This window comes from Equus asinus, chromosome X (assembly GCF_041296235.1).
Source record: "Equus asinus isolate D_3611 breed Donkey chromosome X, EquAss-T2T_v2, whole genome shotgun sequence".
In the NCBI taxonomy this organism is placed as follows: Eukaryota; Metazoa; Chordata; class Mammalia; order Perissodactyla; family Equidae; genus Equus; species Equus asinus.
The window spans coordinates 41829621-41852627 of NC_091820.1; the positions used below are offsets into that span (position 1 = coordinate 41829621).

Genomic DNA, 23007 nt, shown 5'->3' on the forward strand with positions numbered 1-23007 from the left:
TTATACTGGACACTAAAAGCATGATACATAAATGGAAAACTTGACAAATTGGATGCCATCAAAATTAAAAACTTTTATTTTGTGAAAGATCCTGTTGAGAAGATGAAAGACAAATTATCATCTGGGAGAAAATATAAATTTTGCAAGCCACATAACCAACAAAGGACTACTACCCAGAATATGTATATATATATGTGTGTCTATGTATATATATATATATATATATAAAGAATTCTCACAAGTGAACAATAAAAACCAAACACGCCCAGACGTTTCACTGAGGAGGATATACGCTTAGCCAATAAGCACATGCTCAAGCATCAGAAACCTGCCATTACCCTGTTCTTCCCACCAATCTCTAGCAAAATTCCCCAATTCTCCTGAGGCCATCCCCAGGCCCCTCTTACCTCCCTTTTTCCTTCTCCCAGCCCAAGCCTGCCTTCCCTGATTTGATCCTCATAGGCTCTCTCTATTCCTAAATTAGCACTCCTGTCTACTCCATGCTGTGGATCTTATCTTGGTGTCAGGAGCAGGCAATCCTGGGGCAGTTAAATCCCACCAAGTCAGGCCGGCCACTGAGAAACGAGGCAGGGTGGTAAAGGGAAGATGGATTTTCAGGCATGGGGTAGAGGGATGGACACAGCTGAGTGCAGTCAGTGGGCTCTTTCTGGTGCTCCCCTCAGCACATCAGAGGCCACTGGGCTCTCTCTCCTCTCTTCTCAGATCAGCAAGAGGAGCTGAAGCACGGACTAGCTTAAGTTTTTCTATTTCCTAGGCAGCAAAAAGGCTTTGCCTTTCAAATCAGTGTGAAACGTGCCACTTAATGGCCAGCAAACCGACCTCTACTTATTTCACAGCCAAATATGGTCAAAGCGAGGGAGGTACGGCTGGCTAAGGGGCAGGCCAAAATATCCACTGCAGAGGGGAGAAAAATTGGTGTGTGTGTGTGTGTGTGTGTGTGTGTGTGATCCATAGGGACAGATACACCCAGAATTAAAACAGTGGAGGGTGGAGGTCTGCAGGATCCTTTGAAACTCCCAGGTGGAACCCAGGTCGGACATACATCCTGCAGGGACCTTTCCTGTCCAACCAGGATATCCTGTGTTTGTCGAAAGGACTGCACAGAGAAGCCCTGACCATTGTCCTTCCCGAAATCTGCCAGTCAGCCCCTCCCCAGCCTGTGGCAGCCGCCCCAGGGAAAGGAAGAGTAACTCTGGAAACCGTGTTATCAGCATCCTCCATGGACTTCCTCACCTCTTCTCCAGCCTCGTTAGCTCCAAGCTCCTTAGCATCCTCAAACAGAAACCTCGAAGGCTGGGATGGGGTCAGCGCCCTGAAGCCAGCCCCCTCTCTTTTGCCAAGATCTGCCTCTGTGCAGCCCTGAGAGGGCAGCCAAAGGCTGCAGCTGGAGTCCTGAGCCCGAGATGGAGCCCTGGCTGGGACCTGAGGCTGCCGCCCTCCGCCCAGGCTGGCCTGCCCTGTTGCTGTGGGTCTCAGCCCTGCGCTGTTCTGTCTCCTCGCCGGCTTCTCCTTCTCCTTCTCTGGTGCCCCGAGTCAAAACCAGCTACAATTTTGGAAGGACTTTCCTCGGTCTTGATAAATGCAATGCCTGCATCGGAACATCTATTTGCAAGAAGTTCTTTAAAGAAGAAATAAGGTCAGAATCTCAATCAGATAACTCGGAGGGGCAAAATTCTGTTCCCTTCATGTGAAGATGTCCAGGCGTTTGTTGAAAATGAGTCAGGATATAATTTATGGGTGGGAGCTGAAGCAAAGTCATTTAACCATATGGTAATGGGTTGAAGTTGAGGTGGGGAGGAGGGTAAAATGTGAAGCCAAATTCCAGCCCTAAATGCTAAATCCAGTTTCCTTTTGAAGTGGGGGCTTAAAGTTTTCTTTTCCATGAGTAGAGTAGCCTGCGATTATTGAGTTTACCAAATTCATTTCTCAGAGGAGGAGGGAAATAAAATTTATAGAAAGTCTACTTTGTGACAGACATTTTAAAAGCTAGTTTTATTTACTCCTCACAACCATCTTGGGAGTTAGTGTTTTGCACCCATTCTTGAGATGGTGAACTGAGACGCAGCAAGATTAAGTGACTTGCCCAAGGTCATTACCTAGTAAGTGGTAGATCTGGGATTCAAACCAGGGCAGTTTGCTTCAAAGTTTCTGAACCAGTTTTCTGTTGTGAGATGTTGCCTTGATCAGAGGAAAACCCAAGTTAATAAATTGTGATGCGATGCATGTGGCTGTCACTAAAGAATGGTATCACACACAGTCAATGAGCCTTTACCACAGCCAAGACTCAGCAGGTACTGTAGTGACATCGCTATAACTCTGGTCATTGCCCTCCAGGGGTTCAGGAGGAGGGAGCCACGTTACAAACAACAATAACAATAATAAGGCCTGGTCTGATGCAGGCCAGAAGTGAAGTGTAAAGAACCTCCGGGAGCCTCAGGGAGAGGACATTAATTCCAAATGGGGACTAGAGAAGGGCTTCTCCAGGGGAAGATATTCTGAGCAAGGCCTTAAATGATAAACTGAAATTTAGTGGGAGGGGAAGGGCTTAAGGTGGAAGGATGAGCTTAAGGAAAGTCCCAGAAGTGTGGGAAGAGGTGAGAAGCACTTAGTGGTTGGAGCATGGGGCGTATGTGGAGGTGTGGCAGAAGGAGGAGATTGGAAGGGTCAGATGGGGGATGAGGGGAAGGTGGCCCTGGATGCCATGCCAAGGAATTGGAACCTTAACCTCTGGGCCAGTGGTTCCCAGTCTTTTCAACACCAAAGACCCTGTGTAATAGGCCTCTTCTCCTCTGCCCTCCCCCAAGGACCTACCTCAGGCTTGTAAGATTTAGTGACCAAACAAAACGCATTAATTTACGATAATTTTATTTTTAATCTGTATTAACCAAAGACGTATTGGATTATGCAACTAAGTTACTAAACAGAAGTAACAAATAGAAAGTATCAATCAAAAATGTTGAACTTCTTTTGAGCATGGTAGATATTGTATGAAGTTGATGTGAACTTTCTCTATTAGGACTCTTTTTAAGGCATTTTGAATGTTGAAAAGTTGAAAGGCTCCCAACTGGGGAAGCTCTATTGCAGGGTGAGGGTGTTAAGGGACAAGATAAGGCCTGTGCTTTGACAAGATCTTATGGAAAGCAGTATGCAGGATGGACTGGTGACACTGGCAGGGGCTACCAGACCAGTTCTCCTAGTCCAGGAGAAAGGTCATCAGGAAAAAAGCAGGACAGGATGGATGGAAGCTGGTTCAGCTAGAGAGTCGTTTTGTTGACCAACTTGATGTGAGAGGAAGTAAAGATGGAGGTGTTGAAAGTGAACTCAAGATTCCCCACCTAAGAAATAGGGTGGAGAGGACCAAAAACACAGGTGAAGTGGGGCTGATGCCTTGGAGAAATGAGGCAGTGAGAATATGGACATAAGATAGGAGGGAGGGAAATTCAGGGATTCAACTGAAGAAGAGCTCCAGCTTCACATCCTTCTCCAGATAAGTGAACAAGGGTTTATGAATCTCACAGCTGACTCTTCACCAAGGGGCAATAGACGAAGTTTTTCTCACCAGGCAGGCATTGGCCGAAGTCAGGAAGCATTTCCCCAAATAGGTTTGTGTTCCAGTAGAGTTCAGGATATTACTTCACCCTCAGAATTCATTTTCCATGTGTGCCTGAAAGGGAAGTGTGCAATCGCAAGCAGGAAAGCACCAGGCGGGGCAGGTTGAGGTTTAGAGTTCTTCGTGTTGGAATGCACATTCCTCAACGCAAAGAAGCCGAGAGAGGCAGTGAGTGGTCTGGGGACATGGACTTGCTTATAGTTCTTTTCTCTATGTTGTAAATAACTTGTTCCTTTTGTGTGTGTGTGTGAGGAAAATTCGCCCTAACATCCATTGCCAACCCTCCTCTTTTTTTTTTCCTTGAGGAAGACTAGCCCCGAGCTAACATCTGTGCCAATCTTCCCCTACTTTGCTTCCGCAGCACGGCTGGTGAGTGGAGTAGGTCCACACCTGGGATCTGAACCCATGAACCTCAGGCCGCCAAAGTGAAGCACGCAGAACTTTAACCACTCGGCCACGGTGCCTGCCCTGCTTTTTCCTTATTTTAAAAGTAATATCTGTTTATTTTAGAATTTTCAGGAAATATTGATTAAAAAAAGCACAAAATAAAAATCATGTATAATTCTTCCACCAAGAGATCACCCCTTAGTTAACATTTTGGTGTTTATCCTTGACACCTTTTTTCTAAGTATGGATTAAAAGTTTTTTCAACAAAAATGTGATCATATTACATATACTCTTTTGTAAACTTTTATTTAACAATATATTCAGGAACACCTTTCCACATTATTAACCATTCTTCACAATTTGATTTTTAATGACTTCATGGTATTCAATTGCATCAATCAACCATAATTTATTAAAGGAATCATCTATCTTGAGACAACTAGGGTTTTTTTTTTCACTTTTGAGTATTATAAACAGTGCTATGTTGAACATCCCTGTGGCTAGAGTTTTGTGCACAACAAGGATTAATTCTTATGACAAACTCCTAAAAGCGGAATTTCTGGGTCAAAAAACATAGCAAATTTTTAGGATCTTGAGATATATATCCAAATGGAAACTTCTACCTATAGAGCTCGCTTCTTGCATACGCACAAATATTTAAGATTACTACCATTTTTACTTTGTATTTTTTCTGAGTTGAGCCCTTTTTTCAGACTTATTGGCCATTTTTATTTCTTCTTTGTTAAATTGTCTATAAGTTCACATCCTTTCCCTCTCCTTTCAATGGTGTGTTTGTTCACCTTGTCCTTGTTTGTCTCTAGACACTTCTCTACTTTTAAAAATGATGATGATGATACCTTAAGAGAAAGCCCATCCAAAACTCTCAGACATTTGGCTGAAATGCTATAGCCAGGCAAGTGTTAGCGCTCCAGGCCTGGTCTTCACTAAGGACTGGACAATGCTTGTTGCTCAGCAGCAAATGAAAGGTGAGCTTCCCAGGCTGGCTGGGTAGGCTGAAGACACGTGATTGGTAGATGGAAGTCACCTTTCCTTCATTTCCTTATCTTTTCTTTGGTGATAATGCTAATGATGAATCTGATGCTTCCCATACTCAACCATTGACCTTTGAATGTTTTCAGTACCAATTTTCCCATGCTTTCCATGTTGACTTTCAAATTCTGAACGAAAAAGTCAAAGGAAGCTAGAAAAATGAGTAAATCTGGTTGACATATTCTTCCTACTGAAAATATACCTATATGTGAAATCCTAAATGATCATACCAACTGGTATGGTCTCCCAGGATCTGATTGATCAGTATTTGTGTATGTGCAGATAACTGGTTGGGGTGGACGGTCGGGGAGGGGTACTTAGTTGCAGTATTTCTGATCAGAATTGCTCCTAGAGATTCCTAGGCTCTTACTAGGATGGATACTTTACCTCACCTTCCTTACTGTACCCACATGGCCTCAAATCCCACCCCCCCACTCCAAAAGTCTTAAAGAATGCTTAAATACTTCTAAGTGAGGGATAGAGGGCTCATAGTAAAATAATTAAATCATTAGGCTTCCTTTCGCCTTCCCTTCTCCCTTGCCCTTGTCTACCTCCTTCCCCTCAAAAGGTGATAGTAATTATTGCTCTAACTCACTTCCTCATATCAACTCAGAGGTCTTGGGAGCTGCAGGGCCCCAGAGCTTATGGCAAAAGCATCCATCTACACATTCAATCATCCATACATGCACCCACCTATCCACCTACCCATTCATCCAGGCATCCCTCCACGCATTCTTCCACCCAACTATCACTCTGGGAATCCCATCTACCTAGCCCTCCATGTATCCCTCTACTCACTTATCCATCTATACATCCCAGCACCCATGCATCCATCCATCCAACTAAAATGTATTGGGCACTAACCTAGTCCCAAGGACTCTGCTAGGCACTGAGTTATAAAGTTGAGGGGAGCCCAATTCTGGCCCTGCAAGAGTGTACTTTCTATGGGGGAGACAGAGACATAAACTAATGATTAAAGCAGAGTATGAGGACCATCAAAATGTCCTACACAGGGTGTCATGGGAGCATCTGAGAAGGAACCTATCTTAACTTGCAGATGAGGAAGTGAGGATAAGGTACCAGAAGAGATGGCACCTATCTGGATTTTAAAGAGTTGGGTAGGGATTATCCAGGCAGAAAAGAGGAAGAAAGTGTCTCAAAGAGATTAGCACATTACAAGGTGAGTGGAGGCCCAAGGCCCAAAACCACGTGGCTTATCCAAAGCTGGTCAATGGTTTGGCGAGATCAAAGCAAGCTTGTAAGGGGAGCAGCAGGAGATAGGCCTAGAAAGAGCATTGTGAACTGCTCTAAGGAGTATGAACTGTGTCCTGAGAGCTTTAGGAAGACACTAGATGTTTTCGGAGTTCTGTGCAGAGCTGAGGGGTGAAGATGGAAGAGAGGCTAGAACTATTTAGGAAGGCATGTGTGCAGACTGAGTGATTGGAGGCAAGCATGAGAAGTTTACAGGAGAAGAGGGCATTTGATTCTCATTCCAATGCTGTCGCTCTCCCCCACACCTCCACCCTGCTCTCCATGTTGAGGGGCTGGGGGGGCTTGGACCGCACAACCTTTATGCTTCCTTCCAACTCTGGGAAACTATGATCCTGCTCGTCCATCTTTTGGCCCAGTGAGGAACTAAGCCAGCCTCACTTCAAACACGCCCATGATCTCAGTTCAGAAGGAGGGTTAGAACGCTGCCTCTGTTTTGTGGTTTTCCAAATTCCAGGATATCAACATTTTAGTGAATAAAAAGCAGGGCCCATTTTCTCACTGATTCTTCTAGTCAAAAAGTAGGTAATCAAAGCTGTAAGAATATACATTTTTCCCATTCAATGCCATAAATTGATTACCATTTTTAATAGGGGGACAGAGTGGCCTGTAAACCTGTTTATTTGTCCTCAGTTGGTCCTTATGGGATGCCTTGAGCCACTGCTGAACATGTACCAGGCATTCATTACAGGTCACCTACCAAGTCAGTGCTGTCCTCCCAGTAGTGCCTCCTCAGGAGGTGGAGACAGACAAAAAGGACAATGAGCTTGTCCTACAGGACAGGAAGCCCCTCCCCATGCCACTCCCACCAACTGGGAGACAAGGACACCTGAGATCTGTGCCCCTCCGCCACTAATTGTTTGTGATTCTTTAGACAAGTCACCTTCAATTTTCTATCCTCAAAATATGATGGGGAAGGAGGCAGGGACAAAATAATCTTTAAGGACTCTGCTAGCTAAAACCCCTAATAATGTCACCAATCTGTTTCCAAGAGCTAATTCGTAAAATGAATGATAGAGGACTAAGCAAAATGCCACTTCCTCCAATTCCTGGCTGTGTGACTTTGGGAAAATTTCTTAACTTCTCTGTGTCTCAGTCTTCTCGTCTGTATGGTAATAATAGCACTGACCACATAGGTTTGTTGAAAGATTTAACTGAATTAATACACGTAAAGTGTTTAGCAAAGTCATTCACATGCTTAAGTGTTTCACAAATGTGTGTTGCTGTTATTGTGATCTAAGAGAGCCACCTAGTTGTAAATCCTTAGTCACATGCCCCTGGTTGGGGGGAGGGTGGTTGAGTCCCATGAGCAAGAACAGCTACAGGAAATAGACAGACAGGCCTGCCTCAGGGTGCTGGCCCTTCCTTATCCTACCAGAAGGGAGGGCCATTTCCCATGGTTGTCCTGAAAATTCCAGTAAAATTGACCCTTTGCAAGTTTACAGTGTGTTGTCTTTTTAAATAGATGTGGGGCAATGTTCTTGAACAGAATTCTTTGTGCCTACTGCCATTGCGTTTGAACGGTCCTCCGTTGCAAAAGGGGCTTATTGACAGTTTCCACCAGAGCACCTTTTTTTAAAAGCTTGCAGTCTCTTAGGGTAAAGGTGTTTCTTCTAAGTGAGAAGGCAAAACAGTCTAGGTTTTGGGGCTAATCAAAATGCTAATTCTTCCAAAACTCATTATCATGAGGTTGCCCAATAAAGGCCAATAATAAGAATCTAAAGATCCTTATTTAAATTAGATATATATGGTATGCTATAGGCCTAATTTTCATTTGCGGAATGACCCTCAACTATTAATAATAATGAAGGTAAATGTTACCTTAGTGATTTTTCATATATAAATCAGAAGAAGATTTAACATTCTTCCCTAATGGAAATGTCCGCACACAGCTGGAGGAATGACTGGAGAAAAGGGTCAAGGGTGGGGCCCGGGAAATCGGCAGATGGTAACAGGCCAGAGCCTCTCCCCTGGACCGAGCAGGCCATTGTGTGGGATTACACACCTCCCAGATCCCAGGCAGCTTTGAGTTTGGTGACCATTTAGCAGCCACCGTTCCCTGAGACTTGGTTAGTACTGATAACTTTAATCTTTGGACTGAAAGCAAAATTGATGGGGCTGCTTGGGGCTGGATATGGAGAGGCAGTGGTCTCCCCAGTGCAGGCTCAGTAGCCTCTTCAAGAACTGTGATTCCAAGACCCAGCTGATGGTCAGAGGGTGAGCAGTTTCTGGAACCAGTGCAGTTGGAAGGGGAAAGATCATGAGTTTTGCTGACAGACAGCCCTGGGTTTGCACTCCTGCTTGGCAAAATATTGTCTGACCTTGGGCAAAGTACTTAAGCTCTTTAAGCCTCAGTTTCTACATCTGTAAAGCGGGGGTGGCGTTTTAGGAGAACCAAAGGTCCCAGCATGTGTAAAGCTGCTGTCTTTACATGGAGTAGAAGTGCAGAAAGCCATGGCTAGTCCTTCTGTGCCAGTTGAGTAAAGAGGATAAAGTTTGTATCTGGCATGCACTTCCCTCATCTTTCCTGACAACACATATACACTTCCCTAAGTCTGAGAAAACGAAAACAGTCATTTCACAAAAATGTGTTTGGAGCGCCCCAGTCTAAGGAGGAGATAGATCAGACCAGATGTTGCCCCCTGTCTCCCTGTTCCCAGGCTCTACTGGCTCTGGCTCTGGCAGTGTGGCTAGTCCCTGCTTAGGCCCTGCTCCATCTCTCCAGCTCCCAGGCCGACCCTAAAAGGGCTATTCTTCCAGGTTTGACAACCGGCTGGCCTCCCACCTCAGACTGCCTTCCGGCTACTTGCCTTCTTACTCTGCAAATTACTCCGATGATTCCAAAACCTGGCGCCCTGTGGAGGTCTCAAGGCTGGTCAGCAAACAGCAAAACGAAATTTCGGACAGGAGAATCTGTGCCTTTGCAGCAGCCCCAAAGACCTGCAGCATTGAGCGCGTCCTGCGGAAAACGAGGAGATTTCAGAAATGGCTGCAGGCCAAGCGCCTCACCCCAGACCTGGTGCGGGTGAGTGTGCTAGCCATGGGGGGGGGGCGGGGGGGGCGCGGTGGAAGGGGAGGGTAATCCATTTCCATCTCACATCTCAGTCTGGGGAAAAGGAGTTGTGGTCCGTCTAATGTGAGACAAAACAATGTCATGAAACAGAGTGGCTTGTGACAAGACAGGAACTAAACAAGGTTTAGTTATAGGGACCCATCCCATTGTCATCCTCCATTCTCTCCCATGTGACCCTCAGTGACTATTCGGGAAACAGTTCCTAGCTGCCACTTCTGGTCTGAAGATCTGACAGGATGACCCTCACCAGCCCTCCCTCCTGACAGGGATTAGCTCACCTACAACCTTCTCAGGGGGCCTTTGCCAACCCCCAGACTGCACCCTCTCTTGGAAGCTCCCCTATTCATCCTGTTTCACGATCCAAAGAGCCCACTTTGAAAATCGGCTTCCTCGTCGATCCCCCACTGTAAAGAAGAGCCAAACCTCAGTCATTAGAGAAGCAATCTCTGAGAATACAGCTCCTCCTCCCCATCTGAGAGCTCGCCCCACTCCCACGAATGGGCTGCCCTTGGAACTACAGCGTATTGCCGGCGCCGGGGCTGCATTGGTCCCCTCCTTCACCATCGTCTCCGGTATCATCCTTCTTCATCCAAACCAGCACAGCCACGTACCCCCGCACACATCCCACTGCGCCCCTTGGGGCAGAAGATGCCATCTCAAAGGACTGAGGAGCTACTTACCTTCAGAAAAGATGGGAAAGAAGGGGCTCACTCCAACCTCCCGGCCATGATGAGTCTGGAGGACTTGAATTGGCCCCTCAGGGGAATGCCAAGGCTGCTTCTCATACTCCCTGGGCCACTAGCCCCTTCACATGGGCACCTAAGTCTGCCTGGGTGACTTCTGAGTACCTCCCTCAGCCTCTTCGAGATGAGAGGCACAGAGCAAAGAAGAACCACTGGTCTCTGGATATCTCATCCATGTGACAAGACCATCTGACTTTCCTCTTAGGTTGTATGGACACTGCTTTGAAATCAGGAGGAGTAGAGTTGCTGGTAACATGGCCATCATCTGACACTGAGCTTTCCAGTGTGATCCTTTTGCACTCTGCACTCTATAAATCTCACTGGCGTGGAGTGGAGAGAGGAAGGCAAGCTGTTCCCAAGCCAGTGAGGTAGTGGCAGGACCCAACATAAGGATCTTGGAGTTTGTGCCAGAAGTAGAGGTTCAGGTGGGAAGAGCCACATGGGGGCTGCTCAACACTGGGCAGAACCAGAAGACAGATACCAAAGCCCACACCATGGTCCACACCTTAGGTGTAATCCCTCTGCACCTCTCTTTCTGTGTCTGCAGAAAGACCCTCCATACACTGGCCTGGGTCCCTGCCATCTGCCATTCACAGGCTGGCCACATCTAGTACTGAGGCATGGGAAGGAATAATATGAGACCTTTTCTGCTTTGCCTCAAATATGTGCTCAGGAACAAATAGAAATCCTTAGGAAGAACAAAACAAGATACACAAGGAATTGCTTCAGAACCCCTTGAACATCCCATCGCCTCTGCCTGCCCCCATCATCATCAGCTCCACACTGAAGGGCACAGTTCCCCCAAGGCACTGGCTCAAGACTACCTCCGCCTGGGACCTGGACAACATACCAAAGGACAGAACTTCCTGGTGCACAGGATACATTGAGATGCCACAGAAAGTGGCTAGATTGGCCTTAGGCTTCGAACTAAAGAAAACTTCCTCTTTCCTTCATCTTCTAGACACTTCCATAATAACCACACAGTGGAGATTATCTCAGGGGTCCTAGCAAGTCCAAAGCAACCTGCCAGGTGCAACTACCTTGTCACCTACCTTGATGAGTATAGACATTGCGATATAGGCAAAAGATCCCTGAGGCCTGGAAACTGTGGTTGAGTCCTGGCTCTGCCACCAAAAGCTGTGGCAGAACGAGAAGGAGCAGAGCTCCAGGAAGAGCAGAGAGCTTGCAGTTCCTGTGTATCCATTCAACAAGTTTCAACGCTGTGCTACATCCTGGGGACGCACAAATGAATCAAACACAAGCTCCACCCCCAGGAGCATGTGGCCCAGTGGTGAGGACAGACAAGAACACAAAGCAATGCAGTGGATGTTATGAAGACACTCTGTACAAGGACAGACTATTGACTTGGGTCCTTCACTCGCCAACTGGTTGACCTTGCATTTAAGCCCAGGACTTCCCCACTCTGCTCCGACGTTCCTCCTCCAAAAATGGGTTGGGGGGAGGGCTTCTGGATGATCTCAAAGACCCTCCCAGCTCTGACGTTCTTTGACTTGATATGACTCTGCTTCACTTATTTAACAAATCCTGATTGAGCGCCTACTATCACCAGGCCCTGTGCTGGGTGCCTTGATTTCCTGTTTCTCAAAAGGCAGCAAATGGCGCCTGCTCTACCTGATTCACTCATCCTAATGAGCTTATAGATATGAAGACGCTTTGGAAAAAGCCCATTGTCATAGAAATGCCTGGCAGCATTATTGTAATACGAGGGTCCCTTTCTTCAGTTTGTTGTGCTAAAACTTGCTCCACCGGCCTTGTCATCTTGCATTAACACACAGATAAACAAGCTTTCTTTCTGCCAAAAATGCCTCCATTAACAACATCCAGTTAAGACACAGCCAAAGCCATGACCATTTTCATTTTCCCTCGACCCTCTCCCAGCCCATCTTTTTATCCTCACCAGAGATTTTTCCTTTCCTTATAAAAAACAGAAAGCCATCAGCAGCCATTTTATAAATTCTGGACAAACCCATTCTTCTTCCGTCCACCAAGCTCAAGGTCATTGCCATCCCATTTTGGCACCATCTCCTCCCTCTCCTGTTCTCCTTTCCAGAGACCCTTCGCCCTTAGGATTCACCAGCATGCCCAAGATGCTCTGTACCCTTTCCCTTCCATGCCCCAGCCAGGCAGCACTCAAACTCCTGCTCTTTTCTTCTTAGCAAAACTCACCTATCAGACAGTTTCAAATAGATTCATCAGCACCAAAGTGGGGGGAGGGGGACACCTATCTACCTAAGAGAGTTGAAAACAGGTGTTTAAACACAAACTTGTATGTGAATGTTCATCGTAGCACTATTCATAATAGCCAAAAGGTGAAAACAACCCAAATGTTCATCAACTGATGAATGAATAAACAAAATATGTTATATCCATACAATGGAATACTATCCAGCCCTAAAAAGAAATGAAATACCAATACATGCTACAACATGAATGAACCTTGAAAACATGAAGTGAAAGAAACTAGACACAAAAGGATGTATATTGTATGACTCTTTATAGGAAACAGCCAGAATAGGCAAATCCCTAGGAGCAAAAATCAGATCAGTGGTTGCCAGGGGCTGAAGGGAAGGAAGAATTAGGAGTGACTGCTTAATGGATACAGAGTTTCTTTTTGGGGTGATGAAAAAATTCTGGAATTAGATAGTGGTGATGATTGCACAACCTTGTGAAAGAACTAAAAGCCACTGAATTGTACAACTTAAAATGGTTAAAATGATGAATTATATGTTATGTGAATTTTATCTCAATTATAAAAAAAGAAGAAGAAGCCATAAAAAACTTCCCCAATCTTGTGACTCCATCCCCTTAGAGCCCTGAGAGTTGATGGGCAGCAAATCTAATAATTTAATTCACACAACAATGTTAACAGCTAAGAGCATTTCACTGTTAGGCCTCCCAGAAACCATTTGCTTGTAAGGCCAATATTGTAATGCTTCCACTACCCCATCCCATGACTACCTGAGACCTTCCAGATAGACCCCTGCATTCCTCACCCCACTAAACCCAGATGTGGCCCCAGAATCCTTCTCAACAGTGTTCCAAGCAAGCAGCCTCTGCCATGATCTCAGCTGGAACACGAGGTAGAATCTATTTCTGAGTGACCGTTTGTCCCAGATTTCCCCAAACAGCTCTGCCCTATTTTCCTGATAACCTGTCAGATATGAGTCCTAATTTCTAGTTTGAAAATAATGATATTTCTTAATTTGTATGGGACTTTCAGAAGCCAACTGGAGAGAGATTATAGGATGGATGGTACAGAGACACCACATCCTTCAACTCATACCAAATGGCCCAGTGCCAACTCAGCCAATCATTTGGGCCACATGACACAATGGGTTTTCTCTGATTTTCTCAAGAGCCGCTTCCTAACAGGGATCTAAGCCAGGGCCCCCAAGTGTGTGTATTTGTATCTGTGTGCGCTGCTGTGTGTTTGGAGGAGGCAAAAGGGGCCACAAGGAACTCACAGGTTTGCTCAGAGAACTGGCAAGGCAGAGGAGAGAGGAGAAACAATCAAAGAAAATTGAAGGCAAGAGGGATCTGACTGGTGTAGGGACCTTAGAACCTTGACTGTCAGTCCTGCTTATGGATAAATACAGTCTTCTTGGATGAAAAAACCCAGTAATCACCATCAGAGGCTGAGCCGGGAAGTCCGTGGCTCGCCCCCTGCAGAGCCGAGTGCAGCTTTGTATTAAGGATACTCCCTTGAGCCTCAGGCAATACACTCAGGCGAGGGGCTGCCGAGGAGGCGGGACAGGACCAGGAATCAGCAAGAGGGTGAAACAATGCTGTGTGCACATCTATGTGTCTGTGGCTCTGTGTGTGCGTGTGTGTGTAGCACTTACGCTAATAAAACCGTGACTTTTCTCCTCTAAAAGTTGCATTGTTCTGATGGGAATATCCCATAGCCTAAATTACTAGCTCACAAATAGAACCACAGCCAAGAACACCACCCAGAGTTTATCACGATGTATTTGTTCGCAACACCACAAAGAGGGCTTCCTCTGCTATTATGCCAAGCACAAAGAGGCAACTGCCCTCAGCAGCACGTGGCTAATCAGAGGAAAACACATATCCTCCATTGTGCCCCTCTCCCAGCCTCTCAACTACCAGCCACTTCTGACATTGTTCTAAACACAGACCCTGTTTCTTCCTCATGTGAGAATGGGCTCCATGACCGTGGTGCTTTTTCTCCCACTAGATGGCAGTATAGAGTGCTCAGGGAGCTTTGTTTAAGCAAGGATGGCTGGCAACTTTACTTTCTCTGTCTGAATTATTTTTTTAAATTGATGGAATAAGGAAAATAAGCAAATTAACCAAAATGTAAGTTAGCTATTTAACCAGAATATGGATTTAGAGGTAACTACCAAACAAAGTTTACTTTTGCTTAAATTTAATTCAAAAATATTTAAGGGGTATTTACAGGACATATGCTCCGCCCTAGAAGGATATATGAGTGTCAAGACAAGGTCCTTGCACTCTGGGAGATGACACCCCACTGGGGGAAACAAGCCATATTCGATTCATTCTGCTACAAGAAAGGTTATGATAAAGTGTTTGAATGAAGATGGAAATTTTATATTGGAGTCACAGCTAGTTTTCAGACTGTAAATATTTTAATCTCTCACAGGCTACCAGGTCAAGGACCTTTCCAAAAAGTTGCATTCATTTTTTAAAAAAAAAATAACATGGCTATACTGATGCTGAAAAAGAAAAACAGCTGATTGCTGGCTGTACCATTTTCACACTCATCAAACATCGGAGTTAAAGATGAAATGACTATTAGTGGAAAAGTAAATTTAAGCAACTAAAAGTGTCTCACCAGTCCCACAGAGGACAGTATTCCCAAGACACCAGCACACACCCTCTGGCTGAGTGGTCTTTGGAAAGCACAGCCCCTTCAGAGGTCCCTGGTGACCATGAGCTCATGAGACCTTGCGCCTCGTAACCCTTGAGAAGGAGTCATGGTGCTTCGTTTGTTGCCCATGGGAGTTTCAGGAGCCAAGTGGAAAGAGATTATGGCATGGATGCAAGCTCCGCATAGCCCACTTTCTCCTTCCAATCATGGAATTGATGAGAGTTGAAATAACTAAGACTTTGAATCATGGGATTTGTTTAGGGTTAAAACCACTGAGACTTTGTCACCTCAGCATTTGTGGCAAAGGGATTATGTGGAATGGGACAGAGACCAACCTATTAATTTCCAGGCCTCCATTGTATCACAGGCTAATAGAAAAGGGACTAATAGATCACCCAGCCTAAAATGGCTCCTAAATTATTCTCTACGGATCTCATGAGTAAAAAGGAAACATCGAAATTTTCCCCTGCCTTGACACAGACCAGTTGGGAAAGAAAAAGGAGGCAAGAGAAAACCTGGAGAAGGTAGACAAGATGAGTCACCGGTGGTTCCTTGCCAATGAGTCTCAAATGCAGAATAGAGGTAGTCCCCAGCCAAAGCATCACTGAAGCCTGGATAGCATCAAGGCAGACCATCCAAAGCACCCCTCACCTTTATGGGGCTCTCAGCTTTCCCTGAACTTAGATGTTAGCCAACCAAGCTCTCTCTTAAAGAAATCAAGACATACTTTGTTCTCGCTACTATTTCTTCCTTTGCTATCTCACTGTCCCTATTCTGATGTATTCGGGAACAAATGCTTTTACTGTAGTGTGACTTGACTCAGAGGCCTGGGGATTGGCTGTGCCTCTACATATGTCCACATAATATGAAGTAAGCAGAGGTTAAACTATATAGTATATAATATGTATCTATAAAGATACTCATTTGAGGATTCTTTGGGGTTTTCTATGTATAGGATCATGTCGTCTGCAAACAACGAGAGTTTTACTTCTTCGTTACCTATTTGGATTCCTTTTATTTCTTTTTCCTGCCGAATTGCTCTGGCCAGCACCTCCAGTACTATGTTGAATAGGAGTGGTGAAAGTGGGCACCCTTGTCTTGTTCCTGTCCTCAGAGGGATGGCTTTCAGCTTTTGTCCATTGAGTATGATGTTGGCTGCGGGTCTATCATATATGGCCCTTATTATGTTGAGGTACTTTCCTTCTATACCCATTTTAGTGAGGGTTTTTATCATAAATGGGTGTTGGATCTTGTCGAATGCTTTCTCTGCATCTATTGAGATGATCATGTGGTTTTTGTTTTTCATTTTGTTGATGTAGTGTATATCCACAGAAAAACTATTAGAAATAATCAACAACTACAGCAAAGTAGCAGGGTATAAAATTAACGTGCATAAATCAGTAGCATTTCTATACACTAACAATAAACTAACAGAAAAAGAACTCAAGAACTCTATCCCATTCACAATCGCAACGAAAAGAATAAAATACCTTGGGATAAACTTAACCAAGGAAGTGAAGGATCTATACAATGAAAACTACAAGACTTTCTTGAAAGAAATAGGCAATGACATAAAGAGATGGAAAAACATTCCTTGCACATGGATTGGAAGAATAAACATAGTTAAAATGTCCATACTACCTAAAGCAATATACAGATTCAATGCTATCCCAATCAGAATCCCAAGAACATTCTTCACAGAAATTGAACAAACAATCCTAAAATTCATATGGGGGAACAAAAGACCACGAATTGCTAAAGCAATCCTGAGCAAGAAAAACAAAGCCGGCGGAATCACAATCCCCGATTTCAAAACATACTACAAAGCTACAGTGATCAAAACAGCATGGTACTGGTACAAAAACAGGTCCACAGATCAATGGAACAGAATTGAAAGCCCAGAGATAAAACCACACATCTATGGACAGCTAATCTTCCACAAAGGAGCAGAGGGCCTACAATGGAGAAAAGAAAGTCTCTTCAACAAATGGTGCTGGGAAAACTGGACAGCCACATGCAAAAGATTGAAAATTGACCATTCTTTTTCACCACACACCAAAATAAACTCAAAATGGATCAAAGACCTAAAGATTAGGCCTGAGACAATAAGTCTTTTGGAAGAGAATATAGGCAGTACACTCTTTGACATCAGTTTCAAAAGAATCTTTTCGGACACTGTAACTCCTCAGTTGAGGGAAACAATAGAAAGAATAAACAAATGGGACTTCATCAGACTAAAGAGCTTCTTCAAGGCAAGGGAAAACAGAATTGAAACAAAAAAACAGCTCACTAATTGGGAAAAAATATTTACAAGCCACTTATCCGACAAAGGGTTAATCTCCATAATATACAAAGAACTCACACTGCTTAACAACAAAAAAACAAACAACCCGATCAAAAAATGGGCAGAGGACATGAACAGACATTTCTCAAAAGAAGATATGAATATGGCCAATAGACACATGAAAAGATGTTCATCATCGCTAATCATCAGGGAAATGCAAATCAAAACTACACTAAGATATCACCTTACCCCCGTTAGATTGGCAAAAACATCCAAAACCAAGAACGACAAATGTTAGAGAGGTTGTGGAGAAAGAGGAACCCTCATACACTGTTGGTGGGAATGCAAACTGGTACAGCCACTATGGAAAACAGTATGGAGATTTCTCAAAAAGTTAAAAATAGAAATACCCTATGACCCAGCCATCCCATTACTGGGTATCTATCCTAAGAACCTGATATCAGATATCTCAAGAGTCCATTGCACCCCTATGTTCATCGCAGCATTATTTACAATAGCCAAGACGTGGAACCAGCCTACATGCCCAGAAACTGATGATTGGATAAAGAAGATGTGGTATATATACACAATGGAATACTACTCAGCCAAAAAAAAAGACGAAATTGGCCCATTCACAACAACGTGGATGGACCTCGAGGGCATTATGTTAAGCGAAATAAGTCAGTCAGAGAAAGACGAACTCTATATGACTCCACTCATAGGTGGAAATTAGTATATTGAGAAGGAGATCTGATCGGTGGTTACCAGGGAAAAGGGGGGGTGGGGGGAGGGTACGGAGGGGGAAGTGGTGTACCCACAACATGACTAACAAAAATGTACAACTGAAATCTCACAAGGTTGTAATCTATCATAACATTAATAAAAAAAAAAAGATACTCATTTGAAAAAATCAATGATAGAACTAATTGATATATTGGTTAATTCTAAAAACTGTTTAATAAGGCCATAAAAGCTCTCAATAAACTTTAAAAAGTAGAAATACCAAAGACTATTTTCTCTGATTAAAAAGCAGTAACATCAGACATTAACAAGAATAGAAAGGAGAAAACAAAAACGAAAACCTACCAAACCTGGAATTTAAAGACATTATCTTTTGAAACACAGAGCAAATAACTGAAATTGTAATCATATCAAGAAAATAACAATGATGAAAACTCTACATATCCCCAATCTATGATTTAACCTTTGCCAAATCACAGCTCAGAGGAAAATTGGAAATCAAGCCAGTGTTGTGTTAGGCAGCTGTCAATACAAGTTTGGTCATTAATGTGAAGGAATAATACAAAAAGACATAAAAATGGAGAATTACATGTCAATTTGGTCCTAACATTAAAAAGCAGACGACAGGGCAATATATCAATTTGTTAAAGATCAAAATAGATTTCTACCCACTGAACCATACATATGTCATAAATTCTTGGGGCTGAAAGAAGCTTGAAAGCTCACCAATTCAAACTCTCAAGATGTTTGCATCCTTTGTCCTACCATGCAGTGACAGGAAACTCACTACCTTCAGAAATAGCCTATGTATTCCTTCTTTGAACCAAACAGGTCATTAGAAAGTTCATCTCAAGTCTGTCTTCTTGTAGCTTTCACTCATTTAAATTATTAAATTATTTCTACTTCTTGGAGTTACATATGACATTTCCCCCTCCCATACATTCACCTCCTAAACCTTGACTTCTCAATCTAAACATCCCCAATTCTCTTTCCCATCTTGGTCATCCCCCTCATATTAATACATACTAAAAGTTGTGTCAACTAAAACCCCTTCTGCAGCTAGATTTTAGTTTTCAAGAACAGGACCTTTTATTTATCCTGTTAAATATGATCGTCTTAGATTAAATCCATTACGCTAGCCTGTCAACTTGATTCTGTGACTTATTATGGTTACTATCACCCCAACTACATATCATCTTCAATTTTGATAGATGCAACTTTTTGTCTAGGTCCTAGTCATTAATAAAAATGTTAAACAGAACAGGGCCAAAGAGAAAGGCTTCTTACTCTATGGGGATTAATCCATCAATTGTTAGATAAACTCAGTTAACCAATTACTAATTATCTTAATTTTCTATTCAGCCAAAATCTTACTTCACCATCTCCTTTATAGAGTTATCATGAGAGTTACTGTTGAATGCCTCACTGCAGTCTGTATATGCTAGGTCTATTGCATTTCTCTGATTAAAAATCAAATAATCAGGTCATAGAAAAAAAGTTGTTAGTCTAGAACGATTTGATTAAATGAATCCTCAGTAACACTTAGGATGATCACTTCCTCTTCTAGAGGTGCACAAATCATCCTACTAATAACCTGTTTTAGAATATTTCCTGTGATCCAGGATTAGTCCGCTAATCACTAGTTCGTGAAATCTACCCTCTTCCTCCTTTGAAGATCAGAAATGGATGTTCACGCCTTGTCTGGTCTCTACTTTCACTGCCCATGGTTCAGCAATGTTGTTTATAAGGTCTCTGTGAATCTTCCAGGCGGAAAACTCATTCAGAACAGTGAAGGATTCCTTTACACATTCTGGCTTCCCATTCCTGTTCACCACTTTTTGCTCCACCCTTTTCAGACCAAAGGCCCAACACCTAGCAAGAAAGACAAGCAAACATCAAGAATAAATATTGGGCCTTCATTTTATTATCCACCAAATTATCCCCGTGGCCCTACTCAAAAAGTCTTTAGTTTCTTTTTACTCTAAACTTTGTAAAATACAGATATTTTTAAAGTTTCTAAGTCAAAGTATAAATTACATACTTAAGTGCACAAATCTTAAGTACATCGCTAGATAAATTTTTACACATGTGCTCATTCATGAAACCACCATCCACGTCAAGATACTGAATGTTTCTGGCCTCTCAGAAGTCTCTTTCATGTCCCTTCCCTAAAAAGATCCCCTCCAGGGGATTAGCTTGAGACTATCCTGGTATTAACACTGAAAGTCTCACATCCCGGGAAACCTCTCAGTCCCAGGCAAACTGGAACAGTTGATCACCCAACACCCTCCCAATGGTAACCACTATTCCGACCCAGGTCACCATGAATTCGTTTTGCCTGGTTTTGAACTTTATTTAAATGTCATCACACAGTCTGTACTCAACATGTTGTCATGCTATTTATCCAGGTTGTTACATGAATCAGTAGTTTGTCTTTTCATTGCAGTATAATATTCCACTGTATGATGATGTCACAATTTATTCATTCTACTGTTGATGAATGTTTGGTTTGTATTTAGTGTGGGCTATTGTGAATTAAAGCTGCTGCAAGCATTCTTCCATATGTCAGTTGTTGGACACAAGCGTACAGAAGCAAAGCTCCGGGGTCATAGTATGTAGCTAGGGGTGGATTTAGTAGATACTGCCAAACAGTTTTCCAAAGTGGTTGTACTGATTTCCTCCTATAAGCAATGGAAGAGAGAGTTCCACTGTTCCACGTCTTCATCAACACTTGATATTGTTAGTTTTTCGTTTTAGTCATCTTAGTAGGTGTATAGCAGAATCTCACTGTGTGGTTTGAATTTGTATTTTTCTCATAATAATAATATAGAGACCCTTTTCATGTATTTATTGGCTGCTTTGATTTCATCTTTTGTAAAGTGCTAGCTTAAGTTCTTTGTCCATTTTTTATTGGGTCATCTGTCTTTCTCATTGATTTGTAGAATTTATATTCTGAATAACAGTTTCTTCTTTTTTTTGGTGAAGAAGATTGGCCCTAAGCTAACATTTGTTGCCAATCTTCCTCTTTTTGCTTGAGGAAGATTGTCCCTGAGCTAAAATCTATGCCAATCTGCCTCTATTTTGTATGTGGGATGCCACCACAGCATGGCTTGATGAGTGGTGTATAGGTCCAAGCCCAGGACACAAACCTGCAAACCCCGGGCTGCTGAAGCAGAGTGCGTGAACTTAACTGCTATGCCACTGGGCCAGGTTCCAGATATAAATTCCTTATTGGATATGCATATTACAAATATCTTCTCCCAGTCCATGGCTTGCCTTTTCACTCTCTTAATGGTATCTTTTGATGGACTGAAATTCTTAATTTCAATGAAGTCCAATTTATTGATTGTCTTATTTTAAGGTTGATATTTTTCACATCCTGATTATCCTGTGGTCATAAAGGTATTCCTCAGTTTACTTCTAGAAGCTTTCCTGTATTATCTCTCATATACAACTCATTAATCTTAGGTTCTGCTTTGCCCAGTTTAGTATTAAATCCAGTGAATAAGTTCTTAATTTCAGATACTGAATTTTGTATTTCTAAATGTCCATTTGATTTTTTTATAGATTTTTTATAGATCCTCTCTGTTGAAATTCTCTCCTTTTCTTTAATTTTGTCTGTCTTTTCCTCTGTTTTCTTAAAATCTTAATCATGTTACTTTGAATTCCCTATTTCCTAACTCTAATATCTGGATTATCTGTGATTCTACTTCTGTTTCTGTTGGTTGTTTTCTTTTTTCATGATTATTAATTAGTTTTTCTTCCTTCTTCACATTTTTTATTGTACACTGGATTTTAAGGATAATACACTGTAGAGGTTCTGAATTATGTTATCTTTCTCTAAAGATTGTTGAGTTTTCTTCCAGCACCCAGTTAAACTGATCACAGATCACCTAAATCTAGGGTTTCTCAATCTGAGAGCTGACATTTTAGGCTGGATCATTGTTTGTTGGGGGATGGAGTGGAGTCCGTCCTGTGCACTGTAAGATGTTTAGCAGCATCGCTGGCCCCTACCCACTAGATGCCAGGAGCACCACAACTCCTAGTCATGTCAACCGAAACTGCTTCCAGATGTTGGCAAACGTCGCCCTGGGCGGAAAAATGGCCCCAGCTGAGAATCTCGGCCTTCATTCTGTTGAGGCTGGTTTTAGACTTGTGGGTGCAGGTCTCTTTCAGCTTTGCCTTTACTCCTAGGACATGGTCCTTCTGGTAGGACACGATGATAGATCCTTGCGGTGGAACTTGACACTTACTACTGGAATGTGGACTTCCTGAGGTCCACCTGAAAGTCCAGGGTGCTCACTAAGATGTCTACCCCAAACTCCAACTTCCGTCTTGCCGGCACTATGTGGCCTCTGAAATCTCTGCTCAGCGATACAGCCTTCTAATGTGGTTTTCTGCGAAGCCTCTGGAGTCCCAGTCTGCTCCTCTGCAGCTTAGGAGTTGGCCAAAGACCTGAGGGGAATTTTTACACGTATTTTGGGGGCTCTTTCTCTGTGGCCCCCCAGATGCAAGCTACTCTGGCAGCCTCAAACCCTGATCGCTGTTTCCTCTACCTAGCAAGACCCTGCACTGCAGTTGGAAAATGCCCTCAGGGAAAAAGATAGTGTGAATATGGGGCTCAGCTCACGTGCATCCTTTCTCTCAAGGATCATTGCCCTGTGTTGGTCATGGTCTAATGCCCAAGAACAGTTGTTTTATATATTTTGTGCAGGTTTTAGAGCTATTTACAGCAGAAGGGTAAGTCTGATCCCAGTTATTCTGTCAGGACCAGAACTAGAAACCTCAGAATGATCTACTCTCCAGGAGAGAAAAAACTCGTGCTATTGCATTCAAATATCCAAATCCTAAATATAACTATTAAAGCCATCTTTCTTGCTTTTGAAAATCTCACCTTATTCTAAAAAGCTTTGGCATTTTGGTTACTATTTCAAGGCTGAGGAAAGTGTGGGG

At 43.2% G+C, this 23007-nt stretch overlaps 1 protein-coding gene across 2 annotated transcripts in view; it reads left to right on the forward strand.

Moving 5' to 3' along the window:
• The first annotated feature begins 1173 nt into the window (after nt 1–1173).
• DIPK2B (divergent protein kinase domain 2B) overlaps nt 1174–23007 on the forward strand; it is a 47024-nt gene continuing 25190 nt past the window's right edge. The window contains exons 1-2 of one of the 2 annotated variants that reach the window (XM_070502156.1): nt 1174–1657; nt 9098–9362. In XM_070502156.1, coding sequence (XP_070358257.1) covers nt 1425–1657; nt 9098–9362 — 498 coding nt within the window. In that variant the 5' untranslated portion in view covers nt 1174–1424. The remainder of the gene's footprint in view (nt 1658–9097; nt 9363–23007) is intronic. The other variant, XM_014835311.3, reaches the window with a different exon arrangement.